Source organism: Mesocricetus auratus, unplaced genomic scaffold (assembly GCF_017639785.1).
Source record: "Mesocricetus auratus isolate SY011 unplaced genomic scaffold, BCM_Maur_2.0 Super-Scaffold_100676, whole genome shotgun sequence".
Classification (NCBI taxonomy): domain Eukaryota; kingdom Metazoa; phylum Chordata; class Mammalia; order Rodentia; family Cricetidae; genus Mesocricetus; species Mesocricetus auratus.
The window spans coordinates 167,154,179-167,182,002 of NW_024429266.1; the positions used below are offsets into that span (position 1 = coordinate 167,154,179).

A 27,824-nucleotide genomic window follows, 5' to 3' on the forward strand; every position below is an offset into this window, starting at 1 on the left:
TGAGATGGCAAGGTTTGACTTCCAGCTTTCTAGAGTTTTGAAAGAATGAGACCAAGTGTTGTAGGGAATGGGTGACATTGAAATCTGTCTCTGTATGTGTTTGTGAAGTTTCCCGTTTTAACTTCAACTTGACATTGCTTCCTAAGTAACATTTGTCCTTTCTTGTTTTGCTTTCTCTTCCTAAGCTCTTTTCCAGAAGTTTCCTCTTGTTAATATTCCACAGATTTCTGTGCCTTTCTTGTTTGCTTTGTTCCCCCAGACTCTGCAGGGGGTGAATATGCTGCAGGTTGACTGCATATCTGGCAGACTAGGCCATTAGTCCTAAGGAAGTTGCACACTGGCTTCTCCCAGTTGACCTCAGGGAAGATATTACCTCTTGAGCTTCCCTCCCCATTAGCAGTGGGATGATAGAGGACAGCAGCCAACTTGCAGCTCTTTCAAAGATGCAGGTTATAACCCTTCATTCAAGCTAATGCTTGTTGATGTTGTAACGTTTTTTTGAAGTTGACCCTTTTGGCCTCCCCTCTTAAGCAGCCATGCATCATCTCCATCAGGAGAGGGTTTGCAAAATTGTGTTTTCTCTTTGAAAAACATGGAATTGCTTGTAGGTGGAAAAGAAGAAAACAGCATTTAGTCAAGAACCTAGAGACCTCTGCTGGTTAAGGGACTCATTGAGTGTTTTTCTATTTTTGTTTATTATTTAAATGGTAAGATACACAGCTTAGCCTTCACATCACCAATTTCCTTTTGAATTAAATTATCCATGACTTGAAACCTCACTGAATGGATATATGGAGGTCAAGTCAGCTAAAAGACATGTTAGGAATATCGAGTAATATCTTCTAATTAATAATGGTACCAACTCTGGTTATTAACATCAGAAGTTATTATCCTGAAGAAATGTCCCATGAACAAGTAACTTCCTCAAATAATAACTGAGGTTATTTTCTACAGGAGTTTTAGCTAAAGGTCTTCTACCAATAAACATAACTGTGAAGATAAAAGCATAAACTGCACTGTAGGCAAGAACTGATATTTATAAATGTTTTTATGAAACATTGGCTATATATCATAGGAGAGCAAAATGTGCCTTCAACAGAACCATGAAAAACATGGTATAATGTGGGTAACTGAGGCAGTATTTAGTATTATGAAATGTGAGAATTTAATGCTGCCTTGAATTTCCATGCGAGATTCTGGGCAGAATTTGATTTTCCAAAAGGGCTTGTTAAATCAGTGGCTTACTCAAAAATGTTAGCTTTAAGGATCATACAGCTAGAATTCTTCTAATATGGGATCAGCACATAATGAATGTCAATAATGGCTCATTGGACATATAAGGGCTACACAATGTGTCTGTGGAACCAATGAGAATGAAATATGTTAGTAAGAGGTGAGATAATCTGTTTTAATGAAAGGAAATGTCGCACCTCCTGTGCAGCCTGTATCCGAGAATGTGGCGAGGATTGATGACACAGAGACTCGTCGGTTGTGTTAAGAAAACTTTATGCTCCCCAAATCGGCTTAGGAGAACTTCCCAAGAAAAATGCTTCCCTTTAGAAAAACTTCTGCCATCCATACACTCACAAAAATCCAACAGACCTCTCACACTCCTCTCACAGACCTCTCACCCTCCTGGCTGGTGGTTAAATCTCAGGGCACCAGAATCAGAAAACAGAAGGGAGTAGCTAGCCAGTAGGGAAGATCAAAGTCATGGTGTTTCAGTGAGCAAGACCTTATGGGAGCCCTATCAGGAGCTTATGGCACTGAATTGTTTTCAGTAAACATGTTTTCAGTAAACGTTGTCTGGCAGCTGCCTGCTCCCAGGCTGATGGAGGGGTGGGTTTCTGAACAAGGTCTGGTGTCCCCACAAGGAAACTCAGCTTACAAGTGCTTAAATAAGAAGCTCATTCATCTCAAATTTTTTTATGAAAAATAAACAAGTAGCCCTCACTACTGCATTGCTTTGCATTCAAGGGCCAAGATAGCCAATTCCATCCCTATATTAATGTCATCTCTATTCCCAAGTCTGTTAAAGATTTTTATCACTTTCCAATCAATGCAAAAGGGCAAGGCTCAAGAGAAGCATCTGAGGGTGCCCTCTCAACTTTGATTAGTGACCAACTGGTAGGAAATTAGTCACATGGTTACTTCTTAATGAAACTGTAGGTAAGAAGGAATTCATGACCTAATCCAAAGGTGGTTGGTTCAGTGGTCCTCGAAGTTTTCTCATATGGAAAACACAATAATAACAATACTTAAGGGCCAAGAACAATTTAACCCATCGTTAATAAAAGTTTTGTCAAGTCTGCCTTTAGTGTAAAAAGGTCAATAATATGGGTAAGAAACATTGTGTTCATAAAGTGCATACATTTTCCTTAAATATCTTACCCTTATTACTTGTATGTCTTATAGAAAAGGAATTTGATCAAAAGCCCATTTTAATCTCCAATTCATTAGAATTTTAAAAAATTGACTATACAGTGATTATATGCCTCTTTTTTGTCTGTTTTTCGAACTTCTATAGCTCAACCTAATTGGGTTCAAAAAATAAATGACATCCACGTGGCCATGGAAGAGAGTGTGTTCTGGGAATGTAAAGCAAATGGGAGGCCCAAGCCTACTTACAGGTGGCTAAAAAACGGTGACCCACTGTTAACACGGGTAAGTAAATTGATGGTAATTGTGCCTTAATGTAATACAATGTTTACTGTGGCCTCATTGCCATGGAAACAGAAAAATGTTGAGTTGTTTCCAAAATAAAAAGCAACTAAATTCTGTTAATAGTAGAAAAAGTAAAAGGGAATGTGTTGATAAAAATGAATTCTAAACAAATCTTGTTAAACTTCTACTTCAGACCTTTGTAGCACAGATTAACACTTTGCTAGCTTCACAGTAAGAAAGCCTCACAGAATGTCTGGACTTTGACTTTGCTAAGATATGTAGAAAGTGACATCCCAGCATCTATTTCAAGAGAAAAAGTATTGATAAGACACAAGGATGACCATCAAAATGTAAAGTGACTCTCCAAAAGAAATCAGAGGAACAATTATGTCCAATTTAATGTTCTTTATTTTTTCCCTATGAAATATCAAATGTTAAATGAATCCACATTGAGAGTCAGTTTTCATTCTCAGCTTTCTTCCCTAAATAGTGCACCTGGCAAAGAAAAAGTGTCCACCCTGGACAACTGAAAGACTAAGGGAATAATTTCTTCTGCCCACCCCAAACTCATGGTCACCCTCAACTCCCTGGAAGGCTCCTCTGGTTCATCAGCCCTCAGAATTGCTAGTATGAAGGTTCCCAGGCACTTGGCATGTTCCACTCTTTATGAAATGTGAGAGGACAAGGATGCCTTGATCAAAGTCTAATAAATTATCCATTCAACTAGAAAGGATTTTTTTCCTCTGAGGCTTTGTGTTCACTGGTGGGTGTGGGTGTGTATATGTGAGTGTGTGTATGTGTGTGTAATATCGAGAGAGGAACTACCTAGTGAAATAGAGATTCATGCACAAGTTATATGACTTCAGTTTGACACATGAGAAGGTTCTCTTGTCATATATACCTACTACCTTTGCTTCCTTGTCTTGACTCATAGCAGGTTATACATGTAAATAATCACAATGAAAGCAAAAATTGATTTATTTTTGAGATGTGTTTTCACTTTGTATGTCTGGCTAGCCTAGAACTCATATATAGACCATCCTATCCTCAGCCTCAAGACCTCTCCCTGCCTCTGCAGCCTTGTGATGGGATTAAAGGCATGTGCTACAACCATGCCTGGAAGAATATTGAATTATTAGCTCCTACTCTTTTTTTGTCAACTCAGCCTTTAGTAAAAATTTGTGAAGGTCCATCTAAGATTATAACCTATCAGCTATTGAAGGCCAGCCTGGTGGTAAATTAAGAGGTCTAAACTCTAAATGGTAAAATTGATGTATTTTTCTCTCCTTTCCCCAGTTAGTACAAAGCCATAGAATAAAACAGGTCTTCATCTTTCAAGGTCAAGTTCACTTATTTACAGGGCATATTCATCTGAATGACTTCATTATTAAGTCGACACAAATGCAAGAGAATCCTACAATTTAAATTCCATTTACCAACTGATATGCTGCGGGTTCCATTTGCCATCTGACCTGGCACAGATTTACTCGACAGATAAGCAGATCATGTTAATGTAAATGGCTTACATGATGACTATTTTTCCTCCCCTTAAGCCCTCTTGACATAGCATGTAACAAAATTGCCTTAAGCTCTCAGATGTAGAAGGTCACTATTTTTATATTCCTCTTTTCTTTCACAGGATAGAATACAAATCGAGCAAGGAACACTCAACATAACAACAGTGAATCTCTCAGATGCTGGCATGTACCAGTGTGTGGCAGAGAATAAACATGGAGTTATCTTTTCCAGCGCTGAGCTTAGTGTAATAGGTGAGTCTTTATAGTGGAAAGAAATATATATATATATAGGAAAGAAGTAAACCAACTTTTTAAGCCACCAAAGTAGCAAGTGTGTTTGTGAGCCACAAATGACCAGTCCTAGAGAATGTATAAGGAGATCACTAGGTTTGAAGATGTTCTACAAACAAGTCATATAGCCTCCAAGTAATAGGAAGAGACCACTTTCTAAACGGGCCTCCTCTATGCTTACAGCAGCTAACACAGCTCCATTGGCAGTCGATTTTTATTCCTCTACAGACCACACACTTCTCAACTGCACTAAGTTCCTGAAACACGTCTGATGTGATCATTCTGATTGGGTACAACTTCAGCTTGGAGGGAGTAGAGCTGACTTGGATTGGAAAGGATAATTTGAAGAGCTTGCAGCATGATCATTGTTCTTCCCTGTCTGAACTTTCCAGACTGTGCACTAATGGTCTGCTGATGTTCTATGTCTTCCCTTTGGAACTGACCTCTCTGATCTATATGTTTTGCCTTTAATTATTAATTACTTAATTCATCAATCCATTTTCTTTTTTTTAAAGATTTATTTATTTATTACAAACACAACACCCTGCCCCCATATACGTCTACACATCAGAAGAGGGCACCAGATCTCATTACAGATGGTTGTGAGCCACCATGTGGTTGCTAGGAATTGACCTCATGACCTCTGGAAGAGCAGTCAGTGCTCTCAACCTCTGAGCCATCTCTCCAGCCCCCATCAATCCATTTTCTGAGACAATCTCTTAACTTCTTTATTCACTTAATACCTTCATTTATTCTTATATTCATTCAGTGCTTATCAAATGCTAACTGTGATCTTTACTGTGGTATTTGGTGCTGGGGATACAGTTTTCCCACAGGCTAATGGAACACACTGCTTCTGCCTGCAGGGGTTTTCTGTCCCATTCTCCAAACCCCAAGATGGCTTCTTCATGTAGTTACTGCAAGCCCCATGCTGAGATCAGTCCTCCCATTACTGAATTTTGTACTGCCCTTTACCTTTGTCTCCTTAAGAACAGAGGCCAGGAGTGTATTATACTTTGATGTGATCATCCCTTTTTCTTACACTGCATTTTAATCTCCCCATGATGTCAACATTCATAATTGTATCCTCAGAGCTGAATGAAATAGTTAAGTACATGGTAGGTATTCAATAAATACTTAATGAATAAGGATGCTAAGTGAATGAGGGTATTAAGATATCATTTCAGAAAACAGATTCATGTGCCAGTAAATATATGGTTGAATACTTGATTAATGTAATCGTGGATATTTTTTAAATCCAGGAAAGCATATATCCCACAGAAAGTTCTTAAATTTAACGGTTTCTAGTAGAAAGGTAATATAATGGCATAAAAGCCACCAAAACAATTATAAATTATTTCACCATCACCTTTAATTTAGTCTATTCAATAGTACTTGACTTAACCATAATATAAGGAATATGAGGAAAACAGCACAGAATGAGAGCAATTCACATACCCAATAGCTTTTCCAATCTCGAAGTCCTGAATCTCCCACTGAAGGCTGCCCTTCATGATACCATGTAGAGCTTACATCTGGAAGTATAATCTGAGTCGATTATCATCCAACCTATATGAAGGAAGGAAGGAAGGAAGGAAGGAAGGAAGGAAGGAAGGAAGGAAGGAAAAGTCTCCACAGTTATTCTTCTTGCTGACTTTAGGTTAGACCTTTCGAAGACAAAAGTTTCTGAGAGTTCAGGGAGTTATTCAAGTTGTGTGTGGCAGGCCTCTGATAAATTCATGAATACTTCATTTTCAAGGCATGGTTATATTCCTAAATCCCCACCTTGTAATGCCATCATCTTGGGTGTTACGACTTCAAGTCAAGATTTCTGGAAGCACAGACACCTTCAGGTCAGAACCTGAAGAGTGAGGATAAAAACTGCTAAGAAGAAATTAGCCATCCGATTTCAGCCACATTTACCATGAGGACCACAATGGCATCTCAGTAAAGACACAGGCCAACTAGCATTGGAAGCAGGATTGGTGGAAGCTGAGAGGAGGAGTTTGGTGGATGAGCAAGATGTGACAGCTGAGTCTTACACAAGTTGGATTTGAAAAATACAGACAGAAAAAAGACAGAGACTATGGCGGACCAGAGTAAAATGGCCTGAAATCACAAAGTACCATGACAATTTCCTGTGAATATAGAATTCTGAATATATTTTAAAATAATTGATTCATGTGCCTAAAGCATATATATATATATATATATATATATATATATATATAATTTTACCTGGCGATATAAAGCTCACATATTATTAATGAACAATTTCAGAAATTCTTAAACAATAAATTTACAAGCCCTATCCTTAAGAACCCATTTTTCTTTTCAAACCTCTCACATTATGTATTTTGAGTTATTTAAAGGCATTTATGTGTTCATTGGGTAGGTCCCTCAAGTCTCACTCAAGGGAGAAGGCATTTGATCTTTAAAAATGCAACTAAGATTGATATTGCTTAATTATCGTAAGCTATAACAGTCTTTCTTTCCACAAGACATGCTGTTCCTCACAGAATAATGATAGTCTGAGTCTTTTGGCTTGCATATTCTATTTATTGCCTGTGTTACAATTGTGAGGCTAAAGAGAGAGAGAGAGAGAGAGAGAGAGAGAGAGAGAGAGAGAGAACTTTTCAATAGGGAATAAAAAACTATGCTGACTTTGGCTATTGATGAAATATTAGGGTCCCTCAGTGCTGTAGAGGAGATTCCCTTTAATGCTAGATAATAGCCCTAACATCATGAATAAGACATGACTAGGAAGTATATACTTAATCGGCTTTTCCCATGGCCAGGCTTTATGTGTTCTGTGTGGATATTTAATGCATTTGTAACATGTCTATTTTTAATGGATTGAAACTGTTGAATAATTAATGAAAGGATTTGGATGTTTTGCTCATAGGGCATGGAAAGAGTTTTACCTTGAGGTAGCATGGTATAGAGATGTCCTGGTTTGTAACTGACCAATTATAACTTACCTTTTAAAAAATAATTATCCAAATATTTTCCATTTTAAGCTGCAATTTCATCTATTTCTTTTATGACTTAGGTAATCAGGTGTGGAGGCAACTGTCTTCATCCACTGAGCAATCCTACCCATCCTCCAAGTCTTTTTTTCCTCTAGAAACTTCATGATAAGATTCTATTGGGGGGACATAATCCCTGGGCTTCCTTGAGGTGCTGCATACAATCTCCAAGTGATAAACATAATTCCATCCCTCCCTTTGACTCCTGTAAGTAGATTGGAATTTAAGTGGGTAAAATCCTGAAATTATGGGGAAACCTGGATGTTAACTATACCATTTTAAAACTAATGGTAACTGTCTACATCCCTAATGTAATAACTTCTACTCATGTTCACAAAGTGGAAGGATTGCTCAATGAATTTCCAAAATGTGCGATTCTCTGTTATGTTTTATATAGAATGTTTATGCAATGGAGATCTTTATGATATAGAGGATACCCTAATTCTTAGAGCAGGGCCACAGATCATATAGCACTAAGCATTAGTGCAGTGTTCTTTGGGGGAAATCCATAAGATGAGAAGAATAGGCAAGGAGAAGCAGTGAGCAGCGATAAGTATGTCATTAAGTGAACTCTAGCCCAGGTGTGTGGTGGAGGGAAGATTTTTAAAATACAAATTGTATATCAGCATTATTTTTACCTTGAGGTAAGGATGCTGGTTTTATTTAAGCAAATATTTCAGTTATCCCCTGGACTGCTCCATTGGAGGCAGAGATGAGGTCCTAGAAGGGAGATGGAAATGCTCAAAGATAGGGTGAAGAATGTAGCCAATCTCTGGAAATCAATTTCCCAGAGAAGAGGTGAGTTTGGAGGTGACAGATACTCAACATTCGCAGTATCAGAGGCCAGAAAACAGACAGAGAACAAGTTACTGTGCCAACAAAGATGCTTGGGTACTTTGTCCAATTTTCTTGAACTATAAAGGGCAATGCAATTAGTGTAATACAGAACCATAACCTTGTGCGGTAGAAAAAGCTACCAGTGAGAAAGTCATCTACATCTTTGGATATGACATGAATTTTCCAAGATTCTTCTGTCCTGAGGCAATTCTTTTTTAAAAATCTGCTACATAAAATATATACTGGCAACCATTATTGCACTATATCTTAAGGAAGTACCATTGAGGGAATTTTCCTGTCCCGCTTGGGAGAGGACATCTGACACTATCAAGACACTCAAGCAACATCAAGCAACTGATGGTCCAATTGAAGTGAGGTGCAGGGTTGAGCAATTATCCAGTTAATTTGGCATTTATCCAGATGATTGGTTCCCAAATTAGAAAACCATTAAGGCTAAACTAAAAGTTATTTCTGAGGGACTTTCACAAGTGCATCTCAGTCTGATTTCTCAACTGCCTTGTTGAGCCAGATTACAAAATAATCAAATGTAGGAGTGTGAGCAGCATCTAATGAGAGGACAAATGGATCTCAGAATCAGAGTTTATACATTTAGAAAGTTGCCCACACTTTCCAGATGGAAAAGGGTGTTGTTAATGCTTCACCCTGTGAAGACCAGGAAATCTCTTGTAAATACCTTTTTCAATCTTGAAAGTGAGTACAACATAAAATTACTCTTATTAACTCTTTTTAAACCAAAATATGTACATATCCTCAAAATCAGTAATATGTATCATTTTTGTAATTATCAAATTTTACAGCAAACTGTAATAATCTTATGATGCTGCACTGTACTCATGTTAAGTAATTCAACCTCTGTGCACAGAACTAAGCATTATTCCTCAACCCCATCTGAGTGTGACTCCAATGAGGAGCAAATACTGATAAGTAATGTTCTTACTGCTCAGATTTAAATATCATAGGATTTTGCCCAAGCTCTCAGTTCTCAAACTTTACTGTGAACCAAAATTATCTAGGTATTATACTATCAAATATTGTTGCACCCTTCCCCAGAATTTCTGGATAGCGCTTCTTAGATGGACCTGAAATTTTCCATTTCTAACAAGAAACCAGGCCATGCTGACATTCCTGGTCCAGAAAATACTTTCAGGTCTGGACAGAACATGTGCTTTCTTTTCTAAAGTTGAGCGTATTCCCTCTCAGGAAATCTCCTGTTAGGATCAATATTCTATATCAGAAGTTGCCTGGGTAAGAGAAATATGAGTCATCATAGATTTCTACCATGGTTGGATGATTTGTATCACCAGGATACTGGCAGATAGAATGAATTGACAAGTTACCATATGAAGGCTGGGCAAAGGTATTATAAGCTGTAGATCTAATACAATCTAATACATTAAAATTTAATCAGGGAAGACATTACTTTCTCAGAGATGTGTGTTAAAATTCCTCACAACAAAAGAAATGGCCATGAGTGAAAAATGTGACTGAAGGCATTTAAATGTGGCTACCATATATTGTCTTATCAGAATCTCAGTACCTTATAAAATTACTGTGAAAACATTATCTGCATTGACATCCATAATGTCAACAAAAAGAGATTCCTGACAAATTGACTTTAAAATGAATAACTCTTTCCTTAAAAAGTAAAAGCACAAGTCTTTTATTACACCAGCCAGTAAGACTCTTTCCTCTGCACTCCACGTTACCTTGTCTACTTTTGCTTCCAAGAGTCCCGGGATAATTTAACTTTTTCATACAATCCCAGTGAGATTGTTTTCCTTCCTTTGTTCTGTTTGAATCCAGCAATATTTTAAATGTATTAATTGCTCCATATATTTTGCCATTATCCCCCTCATATCTCTTTGGTGGGAAAATGTAACAAAATGAGATAATTATTTTCCTCTCTACCTCCTTCTGCTAACTGATTAATTACATTTTGGTAGCCTAGCTTAGGGTATATTAGGGTTGACATTTATGAGGTTTTCCTAGTAGGGAGTAAAGGCAGAACAATAACAAAATAGAAGGACCCTATGCCCTGACTGGATGCACAGACATAACAATGCAAAGAGAAATTGCCATTGTGAGATTTCTAGAAACAATTGCTACTGAGAAAATTGTGATTCCACTTTGTCCCTTTGTGTGTTCTTAATCTCATTAATGAAGAAATTTCAGAATGGATACAGAAGGAAGCTTGAAAACCATGTTTTTGGTGTTTGAGAGATAAACCAGAGTGCAAGGAAGCAGTGAGTCGCAGAAGATTGTTAGAGAAGGGAAACAGATAAAGTGATAGAGCTGTCCATTCCTTTGGAGTTAGGATCCAACAAAGCAGACAGCCTCAACCTGGGTGTTCAGTAAGCTTTGGGACAGTATCATCAAAAAGATAAAAAGAAGAAAAAAGGAGAAGTTACTGCTTTTGAGTTACAGCTGAGAAGTTTGAGCAGGTTTAGCAGTAATGATTTGTGAGCAACTATATTGGAAGGAGAGCTGGGTGTATTGCTATCAGATCTCATTTAGGGGATAATTATTCCTCCCATCTCTTTAGCATGTCTGAAGGTGAATCAGCCTTCCAAAGGGTGGTGTCCTGGCCAAGAAATTGACAGCTATACAACTCTTAAGGGAAGAGACAGTAGTATGTAAAGTTCTAATTTGATGGGTAGATCAGTCTCTTCTATCTTTACCCAGGACCTGAGACAGAACCCAGACTTCATTTCTTTGACCATAAGAAAGCACTTTTGCTTTAACAGGCCTCAACAAAGTCCTGATGTGTTCACCTTTTCAAGTATCATTTTAAATCACAGGAAGAGCAACTGTGAATCTTTCCTTGCTCATATTACCAGGGAAGCGTGGGGTGGGTGCCAAAGCTGACAATGAGGGAAGGATGCATTCTCATGGCCTTTAAGGTTGCTAATATCTATCTGTCTGTCTATCTGCCTATCTATCTATCTATCTATCTATCTATCTATCTACCTAACACAATTAATATGTCTCTGCATTCTGGTCATTGGTAAAACCAGTCATATTAAATCATAGTAGAAAAATTCATAGTGATCACTCACTAGGAATCAGCTTTTCTCTGCCCATACCACCAACATCATTACATGAAGTCATCAAGAAAGTAATCCCAACTTCTGACATTTACTTCGAGGCAGTGGAGGAGGAAGTGGAAGGCACATTCAGAATAGAGAGTGTTATTTTCGTAAAGGACAAAGGGCTACCAAAGGAAATGAGGTGCATTTTCCACTGAAAATAAAAGCTACCCATTTACTTGGTCTGTTCTGACATCAGAGTAAGCTTTACAGTGTGATCTATCAGCACACGTAGCTGACTAATAACTTGGAAAAAGACAAAGTCATTCTCAGAGATACCAGGGGAGGTACAGAGCAGGAACTGCAAACCTCTGTAGGAAATTACATAAATATGACCTAATTAAAAGAACAGCTTAAAAATTTAGAAACCAACTCTAAATAATTAGAGGCTTATCAATATAACTCAAACTAACCATAATTTCCATTCTAGATGATTTTTAAGGCAGCAAAATCAAATTCATAAAGTGATACTTGGGGAAAAATAGAAGATGAAGAAAAAGAATAAATTCTGGGGCTAAAGAAAGACAACAGTGATTGAATTGAAATTTTTCACAGCCAACTTAGCCCAGAAGAAGAAATAATCTAATTCAAAGGCAAAACATTAGAAATAATAGAGGCCATGAAACAAAGCACACAGGAGTGAAAAAGCCTAAGAAGTGACAGAGTCCAACAAAACTATGTACATATTCTGAAATTCAAAAGATGAAAATAAAGCATCAAATAACACGTTGGAATAAACGATGGCTAGAATCTGGGAGGAAAAATGGACATAGAGATTCAAGAAGTTCAAAGAATCTCTCCTAGAGGGAATCCAAATAGATAGATATACAGCTAGACACATGATAATCAACCTGCCCAAATCCAGGAATAAAGAGAAAATATTCATACAGCAAGAAAAAAAGTGGTGTAGCTCATGCACGAGGGGGATTGTTAGCCGACTTCTCAGCATGAATTTTGCAATCCAGTAGGAAAATGATAATCTAATGAAAATGCTGGAAAAATGTTTCTAACTAGAAATACGATATCTAACAAAACTTACTGTTAAAAATTAAAGAGAAATAAACACTTTCCCAGGTCATCATAATCAAAAGTTCCTCATCAGTAGACTGTCCTGCAATAAATCCTGAAGGAATTCTTCTGAATTAAAATTATGAAAAAAAAAGATGAAGTGCAGAAAAAAACATGGAAATCTTAAACTCCTGTGTAGAGATGAATACATATGTGAATGTAGTATTTTAATATTGTGACCTAGGTGCAAAAGTAATTGTAAGTCTAATATTTATAAACAAAAAGGTATAAAGTATAACCATAAATCTGTATTTATAGTATATATAGTATATATATTCTTAATTTATCTTCAACAAAAGTAAGAGTGGCAGGATGCTGTGGTGATATCTTTCTTGCACAAATAAAGCCTGTCTTGGGTGTCAGAGAATGGAGCTTGCCACTAGCTAACCATAGAGGTCTGGAGATCTGTACAGACAGACAGAAAGTGACTTAACTGGGCAGAAACTTAAGTTGCAAGTTCTAAATAAATGATTCTGATTTTAAGATATACTATATAATTGCAAAGGAAAGCAAAAGTATTGTTTATATCATAATCGTACATATAGAATATACACAGGGAAATGAGTAAAAAATGAAAATGTTCTATTAAACAATCAAGGAAACATAAAAAATCTGTAAAGGAAAGGGTGGACACAAAAGATAAAAGATATACACAAAACCACAAAATGGTAATTTTAATTCTTTCCCTATAAATAATTTTCTTAAATGTAAAAAATGTACTAGAAATATATTAAAAAGGAAGATTGGCTGAGTGGATTTAAAATATTCAAACTATAGGCTATCTTTAAGAAATTTTATATAGGGGCTGAAGAGGTAGCTTAGGAGTTAAGAACACTGTTGCTCTTGAAGAGGACTCAGGTTTAATTCCTAGCACCCACATGATAATTCACAACCATCTATAACTCCAGTTCTAAGTGATCTTATGCCCTCTTCTGACCTCCAAGGGCACCTGTGGTACACATTTGGCACACATACATACATGTAGACCAAACAGCTCTACATAAAGTAAATGAATATTAAAAAAAACAGTGTATCAGAAAGACAGATTGTATGGGAAAAAACCATCACAGAAAACAATATTGTATTGCTGAAAGGGTCAGTTCACAACCATAGGCTGGTGTGTGTGTATGTGTATGTGCGTGTGTTTAAACATTAGTACCCCACAATATATGAAGCAGAAGTCAGAGGACATTCAGGAAGAAATGATTATAGAATACTTTGATATCCCACTCCAAGTTTTTGAAAGAAGTAAAAAAAAAAGAGAGAGATCAGCAAGGAAACAGGAAACCTGAACAAATTAGACCAGTTGGATATAACTGACACCTGCAGATCAGTTCTGTGCAGCATCCTATAAGAATGACTGGAAAGTTCTAATAGATTATTCACATGTAACACATCTCAATAGGCACAAGAAGGTTGAAACCATACAAAGTATCATCTTGGACGACATTGGGATGAAAATAGAACTTATAATTGAGGGAAAACAGGAAAATCTACAAATGTGTGAAAACTGAACAGCTGATTCTTACATCATACGATCATACGTGTGTAAAAAGAAATAAAATGGAACTTGGAAAATGTCTGGAGAGAAATGAAAACATACCAACTCATGCATGAGGCACAAATGGCAGTAAGAGGAAAAGTTGTAATAATAATAATAATAATGATAAATCTTTAGACTCCAGATTGATGGCTGTGTAGAAAGCATGGGACTGATCCAGACCCCCTGAATGTGGGTGTCAGTGAGGAGGCCTAGGTAATCTATGGGGCCTTAGGTAGTATTTATCCCTGGTGTACAAATAGACTTTGAGTGCCTATGCCACAATATGGGAGGGTCTCTCAGCCAGGACTCTTGGGGCCTTAGGCCCTGCCCTAGATGAAATGACAGTTACTGGAGATCCACCATGGAGTGCCTCACCCTCCTTGGGGATAGGAGTGGCGATTGGGTGGGGAACTGGGGGACCTGGTGGGGAGGGCAGAAAGGAGGGGAAGGATGGGAGCTGGGAATTACATGTGAAACAAGATTGTTTCTAACCTAAATGAAAAAATAATTTTAAAAAGGAAGTTAACTAATCTGCAACCAGTGTTTACAACTAAGAAGTTAGAAAAGAAACGAAGCAAAAGCAGCAACAAGAAAATAGTCACGAGGAAGTAATAACTATTAAAGCAGAAATAAAGAATAGGAAGGAAATCAGTTTAAAAAAAGAGTTCATTCATTAAAAAGATAAGCAAAACTGGCAAACCTTCATCTAGACTAATACAAAGAGTCAAATAAAACAAAAGTTATCAAACGAAATATTGCAAATTATAACACAAATGTTAGGTTTAATGTCTGAGAAGAAGCAGATGAATTACCACATACAACCTTCCCAACTGAGTTATGAAGTAGGGAATCTGAATAGTTTATAACCAGAAAGGAAGTGAAAGTCACAGTTAAAGCCTCTCAAGAAAGAAAGACCCAGAACTAGAGGCCTCCATGGAGAATTCTACAGAGCATTTAAAGAGGAATTAGCACCAGTTCTTCTCAAACCTATCCCAGAATTTCATAAGAGCAAACACAATCAGCTTTGTTCTTTGAGCTCAGCATTTGAATGATACCATGAAAAGCAGATGTCCATACCATGCAACCCTGTAATACACTTTGATATAAGAAATCCCCCACATAATGCCAGCCACCAAATTTATCAGCATGAATGATTATCCACCAGATGCGTTCAGAATTTATTCCTGAAACTCAAAGAGAGTTCATGGTGTGAATATATGCCTATGTCTTATGCTACATGGCAAGACTGAAGGAAAACACCAAATATCACTTGAGTCAATGAAGAAAAGCAGTTGACAAAATTCAACAGAATTTTATGATTTTAAAAATGAATACTCAGCAATAAGGCTAAGAGCAAACTGTCTCCATGTAATAGAAACTTCATACAAAGCAGCCTGCCAACATCACACTCATTGTTGGAAGCCTGAAAGCCTCCTATGATCAGTAGCAAGGAAAGGATGCCCACCCTCACCATTATTGTTTAGTATAGTGCCAGAAGTCCTGGGCAAAGCAATTAGATGAGAAAAAGCAGTAAAGGCCTCCAACTTGGAATAGAAAGTAAAATCTTTGAAGGTAGCATGATCTTGCATAGAGGAAACTCAGAAGCAGCTACAAAAGCGGAAGAGGTCTATTGAAACTAATAAATCATTTCAAGAAAGCTGCAGGCTGCAAAATCAAGACATACAAAGAACTCAGTGACAGTGTTGTATGCCAACAGAGAGCAATCCAAAAAGGAAATCAAGAGAATCCTATCTATGAGAGCATCAAATAGAAATAAATTTAGGGGAGGGGCAAAAATGTGCACTAGAAACTCCATAATATTGTTGAAGGAATTGAAGAAAATACAGATAGAAAGGCATTCCCTATTTGTATTAGAAGACTCCACACTTTTCCTAGATCTGTCAACTTATTAGCAAAAAGCAAACCAATTAAAAATAGGCAAAGGGGACTGGAGAAGTGTTTCAGCTGTTAAGGGCTAGGCTCATAACTAAAAAAAAGATGAAAAGATAGACTAAGGTCTTGAATAGACATATTTATAAGCAAATGACACAATTCATGAAAAAATACAAATCAGAATCACAATTAAATCTTGTCTCATACTCTATTGGATGAAACACACCACTAAACAGAGTGGCAGGAGTAAAGGATAAGGTAAAAATAGCAAATGCTAGAAGGCACGGTGGAATCTTTGAAATTGGACAAAAGAGAATAGGGGATAGGAGGATTCAATAAATTATAACCTGGGCACCATTGGTTGGAGTGAAAATGTTACAGCTTCTATAGAAAATAGTATATTCTCTCATCTAATACATATATATGTATATATATTATCCAAGTATAATATATATGTCCAAAACAATAAAAAAGCATCCCAAATAAGTATTCATACTATTCATAGTAGCCAGAAAATGGAAGCAATCTAATTACTCATGAATGGACACATAGTAAAATACAGCACACATACAATGGAATATATTTTCCCTTTTTTATTTAAATTAGAAACAAGCTTGATTCACATGTCAATCCCAGCTCCCTCTCTCTCCCCTCCTCCCCCAGCTCCCACCAACTCTCCCAGCCCTCACCCAATCCCCACTCTGCTTCCCAGGGAGGATGAGGCCCTCCATGGGGATCCCCAAAGTCTGTCATATCATCTTGGGCAGGACCTAGGCCCTCCCCCATGTGTCCAGGCTGAGAGAGCATCCTTCCATGTGTAATGGACTCTATACAATGGAATATTACTGAGCTTTAAAGAGAAGGAAATACTGATGTGCACTCCAACATGGATGAACCACAAGAACACAAGAAATGAAATATGATCTTTACATGAAGGAAGTTCTGTTGATTCCAGTTACATGAAACACCTAGATAAATCAAATTTATGCTAACAAAAAACAGTGGTATAAATAAAGAGTAAGAGGGAGAGATGAGACGTCATTGATCAGTGGATGTGTAAATTTTCAGTTTTGCAAAATGAAAAAGTACTAGAGAGTCATTGGTTAGTATCACACGGACTTAACACTAATGTATGCAGAAAGTAGCTAAGAGGGTAAATTTCATGTGATATGTTTCTTACCACTATAAAAAATGAAGATATAGCAATACATGTTCATCTTCATTACATGTATGAATTACTTTAAGATGTTAAATTCAAAGTCTGATTTCAAGTCTGAGAAAAAGCCTGGAACTATGTCCTTACTAACTGCTGGTGTTAACTCTGTTCCAGGAAGCACATGTTCAGGGACAAAACTTTTTGTAAAATTTCCAGGTCCCGCTCATGATGGGTGTGGTAATTTGAATGCAATTAGTGCCCCATAAACACATAGGGAGTGACACTGTTAGGATGTGTGGATTTGTTGGAATGGGTGTGGCCTTTTTGGAGAAAGTGTGTCACTGTGTGGGTGGGCTTTGAGATTTCCTATGCTCGGAATACTCTTCATTGAAACAGTCAGCTTCCTGTTGCCCAGAAGCCAAGATGTAGCCAGCACCATGTCTGCCTGGATATTGCCATGCTCCCTGCCATGATGATAATGGACTGAACCTCTGAAACTGTAATGGAGCCACCCCAATTAAATTCTTTCTTTATAAGAATTGCCATGGTTATGATGGTTCTTCACAACAATAAAAACCTTAACTAAGATAGTGGGTGTGTCTAATAACATATGACCTTAAGAAGTCCTATTCACACAATTAATGCTGAGTTAACTGAATTGTCAGTAATGCTGACTCTTGAGTCTTGATCCCTTTAATCTGCCATCTAAGTTATCACATCATGTGGCTTTCTCCTTCCTAAAATCAGGAAAAGCAGGGCAAGGCTGTTCATTTGGTATAACCACCCAGGTTCAATTTACCTATCTTTCCAGTTTCATTATTCATGAGCACAACATAAACCAAGACTTGACTTAAAAAAAAAGCTAAATTCTGTCCTAGAGGAAAAATATTTTACCAAGTATGCAATATTTGTTGTAATACAACAGCCTATGTTATTTTCTAACCTGAGTAAATGTGACTCATATAGGTTCCTAAAGCAATTGATTTGTCTTTTGAGTAAGGCACGTGGCTCTTAATAAAGTCTTTTAAGTTTGAGTGGAAATGGACATGGCCAAAGGTAAATTATGCACTGGATGCCTGGACAACTCTTTCTGATGTGCTGTTGAAGGAGCATGATAACCAGGAATCTACCTCTGCTGTGCTCCATACACAGCTCTTCTGAATTATGTTGTGTTCCCATAGAAACAGAATCCCTTCAAACCACTGTGATACCTTGATACATGAAGCCTAGAAAACAGATTTGTTGAATAAAGTAAACCTACTGAATGAACTGGGAAAGTTTTGATATTCCTGCCTTTTCAACACTGTATACACTTACCAAGAAAATAAACAAAAAATCCATGCTATAGCTGCACAGTATGGCCTTAATCCAGCAAGCAGAAGTCCCAGGGTTCATGTACCCTGTACCCTGTTGCCATTCCCATGTGTTTGCTTTTGGGAAAGTGGACAAAACCAGCAGGATATTAGTTCTGTTCATAGTGGCAGAAGCTGATCCTGAAAAGATCTTCTCAATTCTGCCTTTAGATATTTTCGTGTTGAAATTGGCAAAGATGGAATAGTTACACCGCAGAAATTGGCAGGTGTTACAACTACGTTCCTTGATATATTGTTTGCTGTGTGTAAGATATTGAACACATCCTATGTTCTGGTAATTTATGAGTCTAAATAACCCAGATGATAATTGTTAGCTAATTTTTCTATTATACACATATATATATGCTTCCTTATATGTTCAAGTGTCCTTGCCCAAGCTTGGAATTTAAAGAAGCAATTACAACCATAGTATCAGGGAAGAAGGGGGTATAGGACCTACGCAAAGCATCATGAGTTTTTCCTTACAAAATGCAGTAATACAACTTACACAGGTGAAATATCTACTTCATATGAAGTTCTAGGTTGCAAAGATTTACAGATACAGAATACATACTGTTACACTAAAGGAACTGTTGGGGGCTAAGGATACAGCTCAGTTAGTAGAGCGCTTGCCTAGTATGCTTGTAGCCATAGAATCCAATCCCCAGTATCACATATAATGGGCATGTTGATAAGTACCCATAACCCCAGCACTGAGGAAAGACGGGGGGATTAGAATTTCAAGGTCATCCTTAACTACACAGTGAGTTCAGGGACAGCCTGTGTTACATGAGGCCCTGTCATAAAAAACAAATAAATAAGCAAACCATTAATTATCTAATAGGGGCTAAGAGCAAGAAGTGTCTTTTATTAACCAGTAGAATTTTATAATTCATACTGCCACACTTGAGGATCTCTCTTCTAGTCTTTAAGCAAACATTTCTGTCACAAAATAAAGTTACTTATAATGATTATGTATGATATTGTAGCAATAAGTATTTCTTGCTATGGGTTTATCTGAGAGTTAAGGACATATTCCTAAGTGCAATGAAATAGCATTTGAACAGATACAAGAAGGTCAATACAATTACACAGTTTTTAAAATGCATATTTTCTTTTTATTTTTATATACATGGTCAAATGAGGTTAACAAGAGTTCAGTAGTTTAAATCCTACTAAAGCATTACAGAATAATGACAAAGTACTTTGCTAGTGAATGTGAGAGAAAAAAAATGTTCTAAAGTGGAATTAAAAGTGTTTTCCTTGGAATAAGAGTTTCTTTCTATATTTACATAATTAATCTTTGGATCTTCAAACCTTTCATAAAAAGGAAAAAAGGCTATACTTGATTCGACTTGTTGGCAGAGAAATCATTGCAAGATCTTGAAATGGTGTCTTTGCACAAAAACTATTTGGCAGTCACCATAAACCCTGCAATTGCCTACATTAAAGTGGCATTTCGTATCCACACTAGGGTTTACCACTCAGCAAGCTGTTGGGACACTCCCTAGCTTGGATGTCTCACAGAGCTTCATTTCAGCAGAAAAAGGAAAAGACAAACCAGAAGACTGGCTACTGTGCAAAGCTCTCCACTTATGAAACAGCCTCATCATGACAAAGCCACACAAAGAAACTGGTGCTTCCCGGGGATTAAGGAAGGTGTAGTCAATGGGAAAACTACACAAAGAAACTGGTGCTTCCCAGGGATTAAGGAAGGTGTAGTCAAAAGAGCAGGGTAGGACTACCAAGGAAGAAGACAGTCTTTGCAATCATTTCTTTATTTTTACCTCCATATTGTTTATGTAAATCTACGTAAGTGAGTGACATAGAGCTAATGACCAGCTCCCTTACTCTGCTATCTGCTGTAATTGCCTATCACAGTCACTGGAGCAATATAGTGAAGGATACACCAGGCATCTCTATGTTGTTCTTGCAACTCTCTTTGAATCTATGGCTGTTTTCAAACAAAGTGGGGGTTGTTTCGTTTGTTTTAAACATGGATGTATCTCTCTGATTATAAGACATTGTCTCACATACAAGCCCCCTGATGCCTGTGGTATAGAAGCTATTACTGTATTTAGAAATAATAGTGGGAAAAGAGGTGTGTAAGCTTCTTATTCTGGAACAAGTATTGTGTTAAGTACTGCCTTAGGTTCTTGTCAATTTCTGCTGTAAACGGTACTGATGTGCACAACTTCAGAGTTTGTTTTACTGGTGCAGGTAAATGCCTGTCACTGAGTCAAGTACCTGTGGTAGGAGTTTGAGACAGCTGCTCACATGACATCTAAAGTCAAGTCAGAGAGTAACAAATGAATGCATAGATGCTTGTGCTCAGCTCATAGGCTGCAGTTTATACAATCTTGCTCTGGTACTAGGGGTCCGGCCAGTATTAGTCCTAGGCTGCAAGAATCATCTATTCTGGACTGATGTCTTTAGGGTGTGTTCAGAACCAGCCGAATAGCCCCAGGTCCGACCCTGAGTTGAGGAGTGTGGATCAGGGAAGTCCTAGCTACCCAAAGGTATTAAGAGCACGACAGAGACATCTTGTCATTTCAGGAGGGCTCTTGTCCATACTGGAGACACTGGTTTATTCAAGCATCCTCTTAAATAGCTTTCTAAAAGCATGGGTACTGGCAGAAGACATCTATTATCATGTATATAGGGCTGACTAGGAAGCACTTCCTTCAACCCTAGAGATGGTTTTAGAATGCTCGCACACAAGTCCTCAAACTTTCTATAATGGTGAGTCTCATCAGTCTTCAGACAAGTCCCACTAGCTCCCATGATGGGCATGTGGCCTAGGTCCATTGTTACATAAACTAGAAGTCATTATCCACTGTGACCAGGCCATCCAGAGGTAACCAGGTGACATCTATAAGACAACAGGAGATTCCAGCTTCTGGAATTGAGCTGAGCTTCATATCATATTCGGGCCCAGACACCCCGGGAATGGGCCCACCCACAATTAAGATTGGCCTTCCCATATCAATTACATAATCAGAATAATCCCCCACAGGCATACTCAAAGGTCCATCTTCCAAGTGATTCTGAATTTTGTCAAGGTGACAATGAACTCTAACCACTAGTGCTTTTCATACAATATGTGTATTTTTTCTCTTAGTCCATCAAGTAACTTTGTGACTATAAATATTATGTTTTTCTTCTTTATAATACCTCACCCATGGCAGCATGGATTGTTAGGGACTTAGGAAACAAGGAAGTCAAAGGAAAGCAGATAGAATGTAGGTATTACAGACCTTGGAAGTTGTTCATCATGCAGATGAGAAGAGAAGGAAATCATCGCTTTCATGGAGAGTTGTGTTAGGTGTTTCCTTGTGTATATCTTCCTAATCAGGAAGGCCAGATTTTAAACCCAGAAAGAAACACCCAGACTCCCACCCCCATGCCTTAGCCAGCAAGCCAAGAAAAGCTTGAGGTTTGTGGTCTGATATCACCATTTTCTCCTCAATAAAAAAAAAGACTGGAATTAATGTGTTCGCTCTGGTATTTTTATGGGACGATGAGGTAATGGTTAAAAATAATAGACAAAGGTTAAAATAATATGAAATCCTACACTTCCAAAAGCACCAGCCTTAATAGTCTCCACTGGCAATGTTCCCAGTGATGCTTCTACAGGCCAGCTGCAACAGAACAGACTTGCAGAATCATCCTTTGCTCTTCGGTAATGTAGTAAAACATTGTACTAGTGAATTGCCCCAGTGGTGTTGGCACTGCATATCCAGCTAAGGGATTATCATTTTATTATCGCTCTTGAGAAATGACACTAACTCAGACACAGAGAGAACTTCCATTTTCAAGGGTTCTATTGGCCACTTTAGATGCCCTTGATATGTGACCAAGAGTCATTTAATCAATTAAATGCAAATAGTTGTAAGTTGCATAGATGAATTCCCATAGCTTTTCATAGATAGTGTTAAGTTTACTGTAATGCAGATCATTGGTAAGTAGTTAAAAGTTGCACCTCCCACGTAGAAGAGGTCTACTGCATGGTGTTTCGCAGCACTGAGGGATTGCTGCCATCTAGTAGCTTACCCGAGAAATACTGGCCTCCAGGTCTATTGGCTTCAGCAAATGAATGCCTCCCAGAATCTGCCAACTGCTCCAGAATTATGTGGGTGAATTAAGTGTTTGGTTTTGTCATGTCAGAGCTTTTGGGAGCCACTGGAATGGTAGTTTCCTGGACAGGGTTTGAGTATGAGCAAAGATTGGGTTTGAGTGCAGCCTTCCTGTGTCCCCTCCCAACATAACCTAGCAGAACTACCTCCTCTATGAGAACCAACAGGAACAGAAGGACCCATCTCCTTTTCCTCCAAGCCTATGTGAAGCCAGTCTTTGGGTGAATCAGAGGAAATATAGGGTATCATTAGGAAAACCCTCCATGAGCTAACTTGCGTCTCAAGAGTTCAAGGTGGTGTTGCTGGAGTTTCTTGTCCCACCAGGTCCCGCCGCCCACAGTCCCAAATAAGCACTCAAAGACTTATATTAATTATAAGACTGTTGTTCCATAGCTAGGGCCTCTTACTGGCTAACTCTCTCTTAATAATTAGGCCATTTCTATTAATCTAACTGTTTCCATGTGGTCTTGGCTTACCAGAGAATTCCCAGACCTGTTACTCCTTTTGCGACTACATGGTGTCTCTTTGCTGTGTCTCTCTCCCCACCTTCTCCTCATCTCCTAGCCCTGCCTGCCTTCCTGCCTCTACTGGCTATTGGCCAATGTTTCATTCATCAACCAATAAGAGAAACACATACAGAAGGACATCCCCCATCAAGATGTGTCACCAAGTAGTAGAATGTTTAGAAACCTATCTGGTACTCAAAATGTGATAGAGCTCTGATAGTTATGCCCTACAAATCACCAGAGCTAGGTGGCAACTGGCACATTTTCTGGATTAAGTAGCACCAGAAGCAAATGGAATAAACAACAGGAAAATATTTGATGTATAATTTCATTTTTATGAGTGAAAGATGTTCAAGTCAGTCTTATCTCTATGATATCCAAAAGGTAATATATCCATAACTGCAATACTACAAGTGCCTCTTAAACTAGGCATGTTTTCTGCTTCCTATGTGTCTGATATGGTGCGATTTCAAATTCTGTAAAAGCAGTATATGGTTTTTTGACAAATACACCCATGTGTGGTGCACAGTTTGATTTATATAAACTCATTTTGAATGCAGAGGCAGAATTCCTCCCAAACAGATGAAAATATCTGCCTAGAGTGATAAATGCATGTGTGTAGAAAGATAGAGTTGTAGGAAGGGATTTTTTATGAGAAAGGTTTGTAACATTATTTCAAATTTTCCCTTTAAAAGATCTTCTAGAAGACTTGTATTTATTTTGTTTTTCTGTCAGTTTGAATGTTTACCTAATGTGAGAAGGAGTCTGTTCTGCCAAAACACTTTCCTGTAACACAACATAGCTTATGTGGGATTGCTAAACTGGAAAAGATATCAATATAGCATAAATGCTCTATATCAGTGATTCTCAACCTGTGGATTGTCACCTCCTTAGGGGTTAAGTGACCCTTTCACAGGGTTCCATATCAGATATCCTATAGGTATTTACATTATAATTCCTAACACTAGCAAAACTACTATCGTGACTATATAGGGAAAACAATATATTTATTTATCAGAGAGAGAGAGAGAGAGAGAGAGAGAGAGAGAGAGAGAGAGAGAGAGAGAGTCGCACTGACCAGGAGTCAGAAGCATGGCTGGCTTCCAGGAGAAAAAAAGGGAAGCCCCCTTTCCTTTCACTTCCTTTTATCTCTACCTTGACCACGCCCTATTGGGTGGATAGCTTTGTGGGGTTCACTCCTACAAACTACAGTTATAAAGTAGCAATAAAACAGTTTTATGGTTTGGGAGCACCATACCATGAGGAATGGTATTAAAGGGTCACAGCATTAGGAAGGTTGAGAACCACTGCTTTACATGTTCGTGAACTCACGATTGATACAGCTAGACCAACAACTGACTAATACAGATCAATACAGCTAGCCAGTGGATGACGATAACACCAAGCAATCTCATTCACCTGATGCAGTTTGCCACATACTTCACTAGTGCATAGCGCTCAGTTTCTCTGCAAACTTAACTCTATAGCTTAGCAGTGAAAACACGTTCTTCCATCTAGTTAATTTTATACAAAATATATAAACATACACAGAGAGAGAGAGAGAGAGAGAGAGAGAGAGAGAGAATGGGAGGGGAATTTAATATTCTTCATATATTTTATTTATATATTGTTTATATAAAAATGTTAATAGCAGCATACCATTTTAATCATGCTTAATATTTACAAAGATTTTTTGTTGGTATATTACTACCTAAGTGTTTGGTGGGTCTGCCCTAGCTATCTGTTCCATTAGTCCTATTATTTTTATGACGTGACTTTGTAGACCATAGTAGTAATATGTTATTCTCAGTATACTATTATGCAATGTTTTTATTATAAATAGATTTGCACTCTGTCAACTGCATTTATCACTATCAAGTTACTCTTTGAATTGTGGATTATTATGAATCAACAGCATTGTAGTACCCCATTACACAGTAACCTCAAATTTGGTTGTGTTGAGCAGTTATGAAAAATATTTCTACCACAGAAGCCCTTAATAAAAGTCGATTTATTTCCACCAAAGCTTGATGTGAATTTTTTTAAATCACTAGTTGTAGCTAGGCCTTGTGGTATAGGCCTATCATCCCCACTTTGGGGGAGACTGAGACAGAAGAGTCACAAGTGTGATGTATGTGTGGTTTGGAGTCAGTGCAAGTCAGCCTGGGCAACCTAAAAAGACCTAGTAGAATTTTTCAAGAGTTCTCTGGATGCAGTGCTGTAGTAGAGTGTTGCCTCTCATGCATGAAGCCCCAGGTTTAACTCCAACCCATTTTTAAAAGGTCGCCAGCTTTGGCTTGAATTTGTCTAAAAAAGGGCCCTATAGAAGTTGGAAGGGTGGCTCAGCAGTTAAGAGCATTTGTTGTTCTTATAGAGGAGTCAGGTTTGTCTCCCAGCACCCTGATAGGCTGGTACTTCCATCAAAACTGATGCATGCCCTCTTCTGGCCTCTTTGGGCACTGCATATATGTGGTGCATGTACATGTATGTGGGCAAAACCCCCATACATATGAAAAATAAACTGTTTTAAAAATAAATGGACCTTCACCCTACCCATGTGTATACATGCTCTAAGTCCTCATTTAAGTCATTCATAGTTTGACTTTAAATGTTGTCTTCAACATGATCTGAAAGCTTCAATTCTATGAAGTTAAATTGCAAGGAGTCACAGATATTAAATAAGGTACAAATTACACAAGAAAATGAATCCATCTAGTCATTCAAGAATTCCTCCTCCTACAGAAACTAAATAAACTCAGAAGAAAACAGAAATATTTCAGAAGGGCTTTATTTACTTCTTGATTTATTTATTTGGATGAGGCTAAAGATGATGTGCTTTGTTTCAGAGAATCAGTCATTCTTTGATATTATTAACATGTCAGCACAGTGTAACATATCAATGTGAGTGGATGCTTTGGAGCAATCAGAGTGATCATGTAATGCAGTTTTCTATATTTCTGCAGCAAATGCAGCTGATTTCTTTTAAATAGGACAAGCATTGCATTGGATACTGGTGACGGCCAGCAGAAAGAGCCCTAGATTTTAAGAAGGAACTGACAGAAAGCAATAATATAAGGATTCGCTAATGGATACAGAGAGGGGGGAGGGGGAAGGGAGGAGAGGACAGAAATAGAGACAGAGATAGAAAGACAGAAAGACATAGAAGAGGGGTGAGGGAAAGACTGAGGAATGGGAGGAGGGAGAGAAAGCAGGAGGGCCAATACTGTGTTGCAGAACAGAACCAGTAACTGTCAGCAAAAGGGCCACTTTAGCACACATAATCAGGAAGTTTGCCAAATGTGTTTTTGTGTTTTGTTTCTTTCCTTATTGCTTCTCTTAAATTTTTAAATTTTTGTCCATTTGAACGTGGAATAAATTTTTTAAGAGAATCCTCCACAGGGGGGTAAGAATGCTTGGTATCTCGATCTTCGTGGAGAAGGGTACAAAAATCCATCAAATTACATCTGTACAGTAGTTGCACTTTATCTTATATAAATCATGGATTAAATTTTAATAGCCCATCCAAACATACAGTGCTGCGTGCTTTCCATCAGAAAAAAAAATTTAGCTTCTTGTCTCTGATGATCTATAGTAAGTGTAACCCAGAAAGAAAAATGCTAAGATGTTTCTTCTTTCCATAACAATTCGTTGTTGTTTTGTACTGTTTGCAGCTGAAAGTCCAGATTTCTCAAGAACACTCTTGAAAAGAGTGACACTTGTCAAAGTGGGAGGTGAAGTTGCCATTGAGTGTAAGCCAAAAGCATCTCCAAGACCTGTCTACACCTGGAGAAAGGGAAGAGAAATATTAAGAGAAAATGAAAGGTACCATGTTGAAGTATTTTTAATATTTGATTAACCTGTAACAAATTGTCTGTCTGTAACAATTGAGCAAATACTCAAAGCAGGAAACTGTATAAGACAGGTGGTAACATTTGACCTCCATGATCCTTCTTAATATTGGGGTTATAGAAAGTCTTCCAATTGCACTAACCATGTGAGGTCTCTCATAGCTGCCTGCAGGTGAGCAGCTGAAAATATACTTTTAGCCTAAAAGTTTTATATGTGTATCAGTCCATCACAATTCCTTGACTAACTCAAATCAGTCTAGTTCCACACCGTGGCAACTCTTCAAATATTTGTCAATATCTGTTGTGTTTCCTGTTGTTATGTAGGTGGTCTATAGTTAATGATTCTGGTTGATTCATGATTCATTGGTATCTCTTTAAGGGACCATATTTGTTTGAATATCTGAATTCCTTGCCTCTGTTTCCTATTACACACGAATTACATTTAGAAAGCATATTGTTTAAAGGATGTAAATTTGTATGGGTTAGTTGGAGTTTGACATCAGATAGTACCAAGTGGCACATATCTCCGAGACCTTGTCTTGGCTGTCATCCCCATAAAATATTCGCTACCATTTTCTGTAATGTATTCGATCTGTTGGAAAAGGGTAATTATGCATGAGTCTGTGTTTGTCACCCATAAGACAGGATTTACCAGCAGTATACATAATGATTTTAATTGGTGTTAAAGGGCAAGTATTCATAGATCCAATAAGGAAGTGTTTAAAAATGTGTGTATCTACCCTTTTACACCTGCACACCTTCAAATTTACATACACAAATTAGATCGCTACGCTGATGATGCTGTCCTTCTTAATCATTCTTATAAACAAACTTGATGCAGTTTCTAAGTGATATACATCCACACATGTATTAACTT

At 37.8% G+C, this 27,824-nt stretch overlaps 1 protein-coding gene across 8 annotated transcripts in view; it reads left to right on the top strand.

The window, feature by feature from the left end:
* Positions 1-27,824, top strand: part of Cntn4 (contactin 4) — a 1,002,315-nt gene that overhangs the window by 817,951 nt on the left and 156,540 nt on the right. For all 8 annotated transcript variants that reach the window (XM_040739337.1, XM_040739329.1, XM_040739331.1 and 5 more), the window contains 3 exons: positions 2,528-2,664; positions 4,304-4,433; positions 26,771-26,921. In XM_040739337.1, coding sequence (XP_040595271.1) covers positions 2,528-2,664; positions 4,304-4,433; positions 26,771-26,921 — 418 coding nt within the window. The remainder of the gene's footprint in view (positions 1-2,527; positions 2,665-4,303; positions 4,434-26,770; positions 26,922-27,824) is intronic.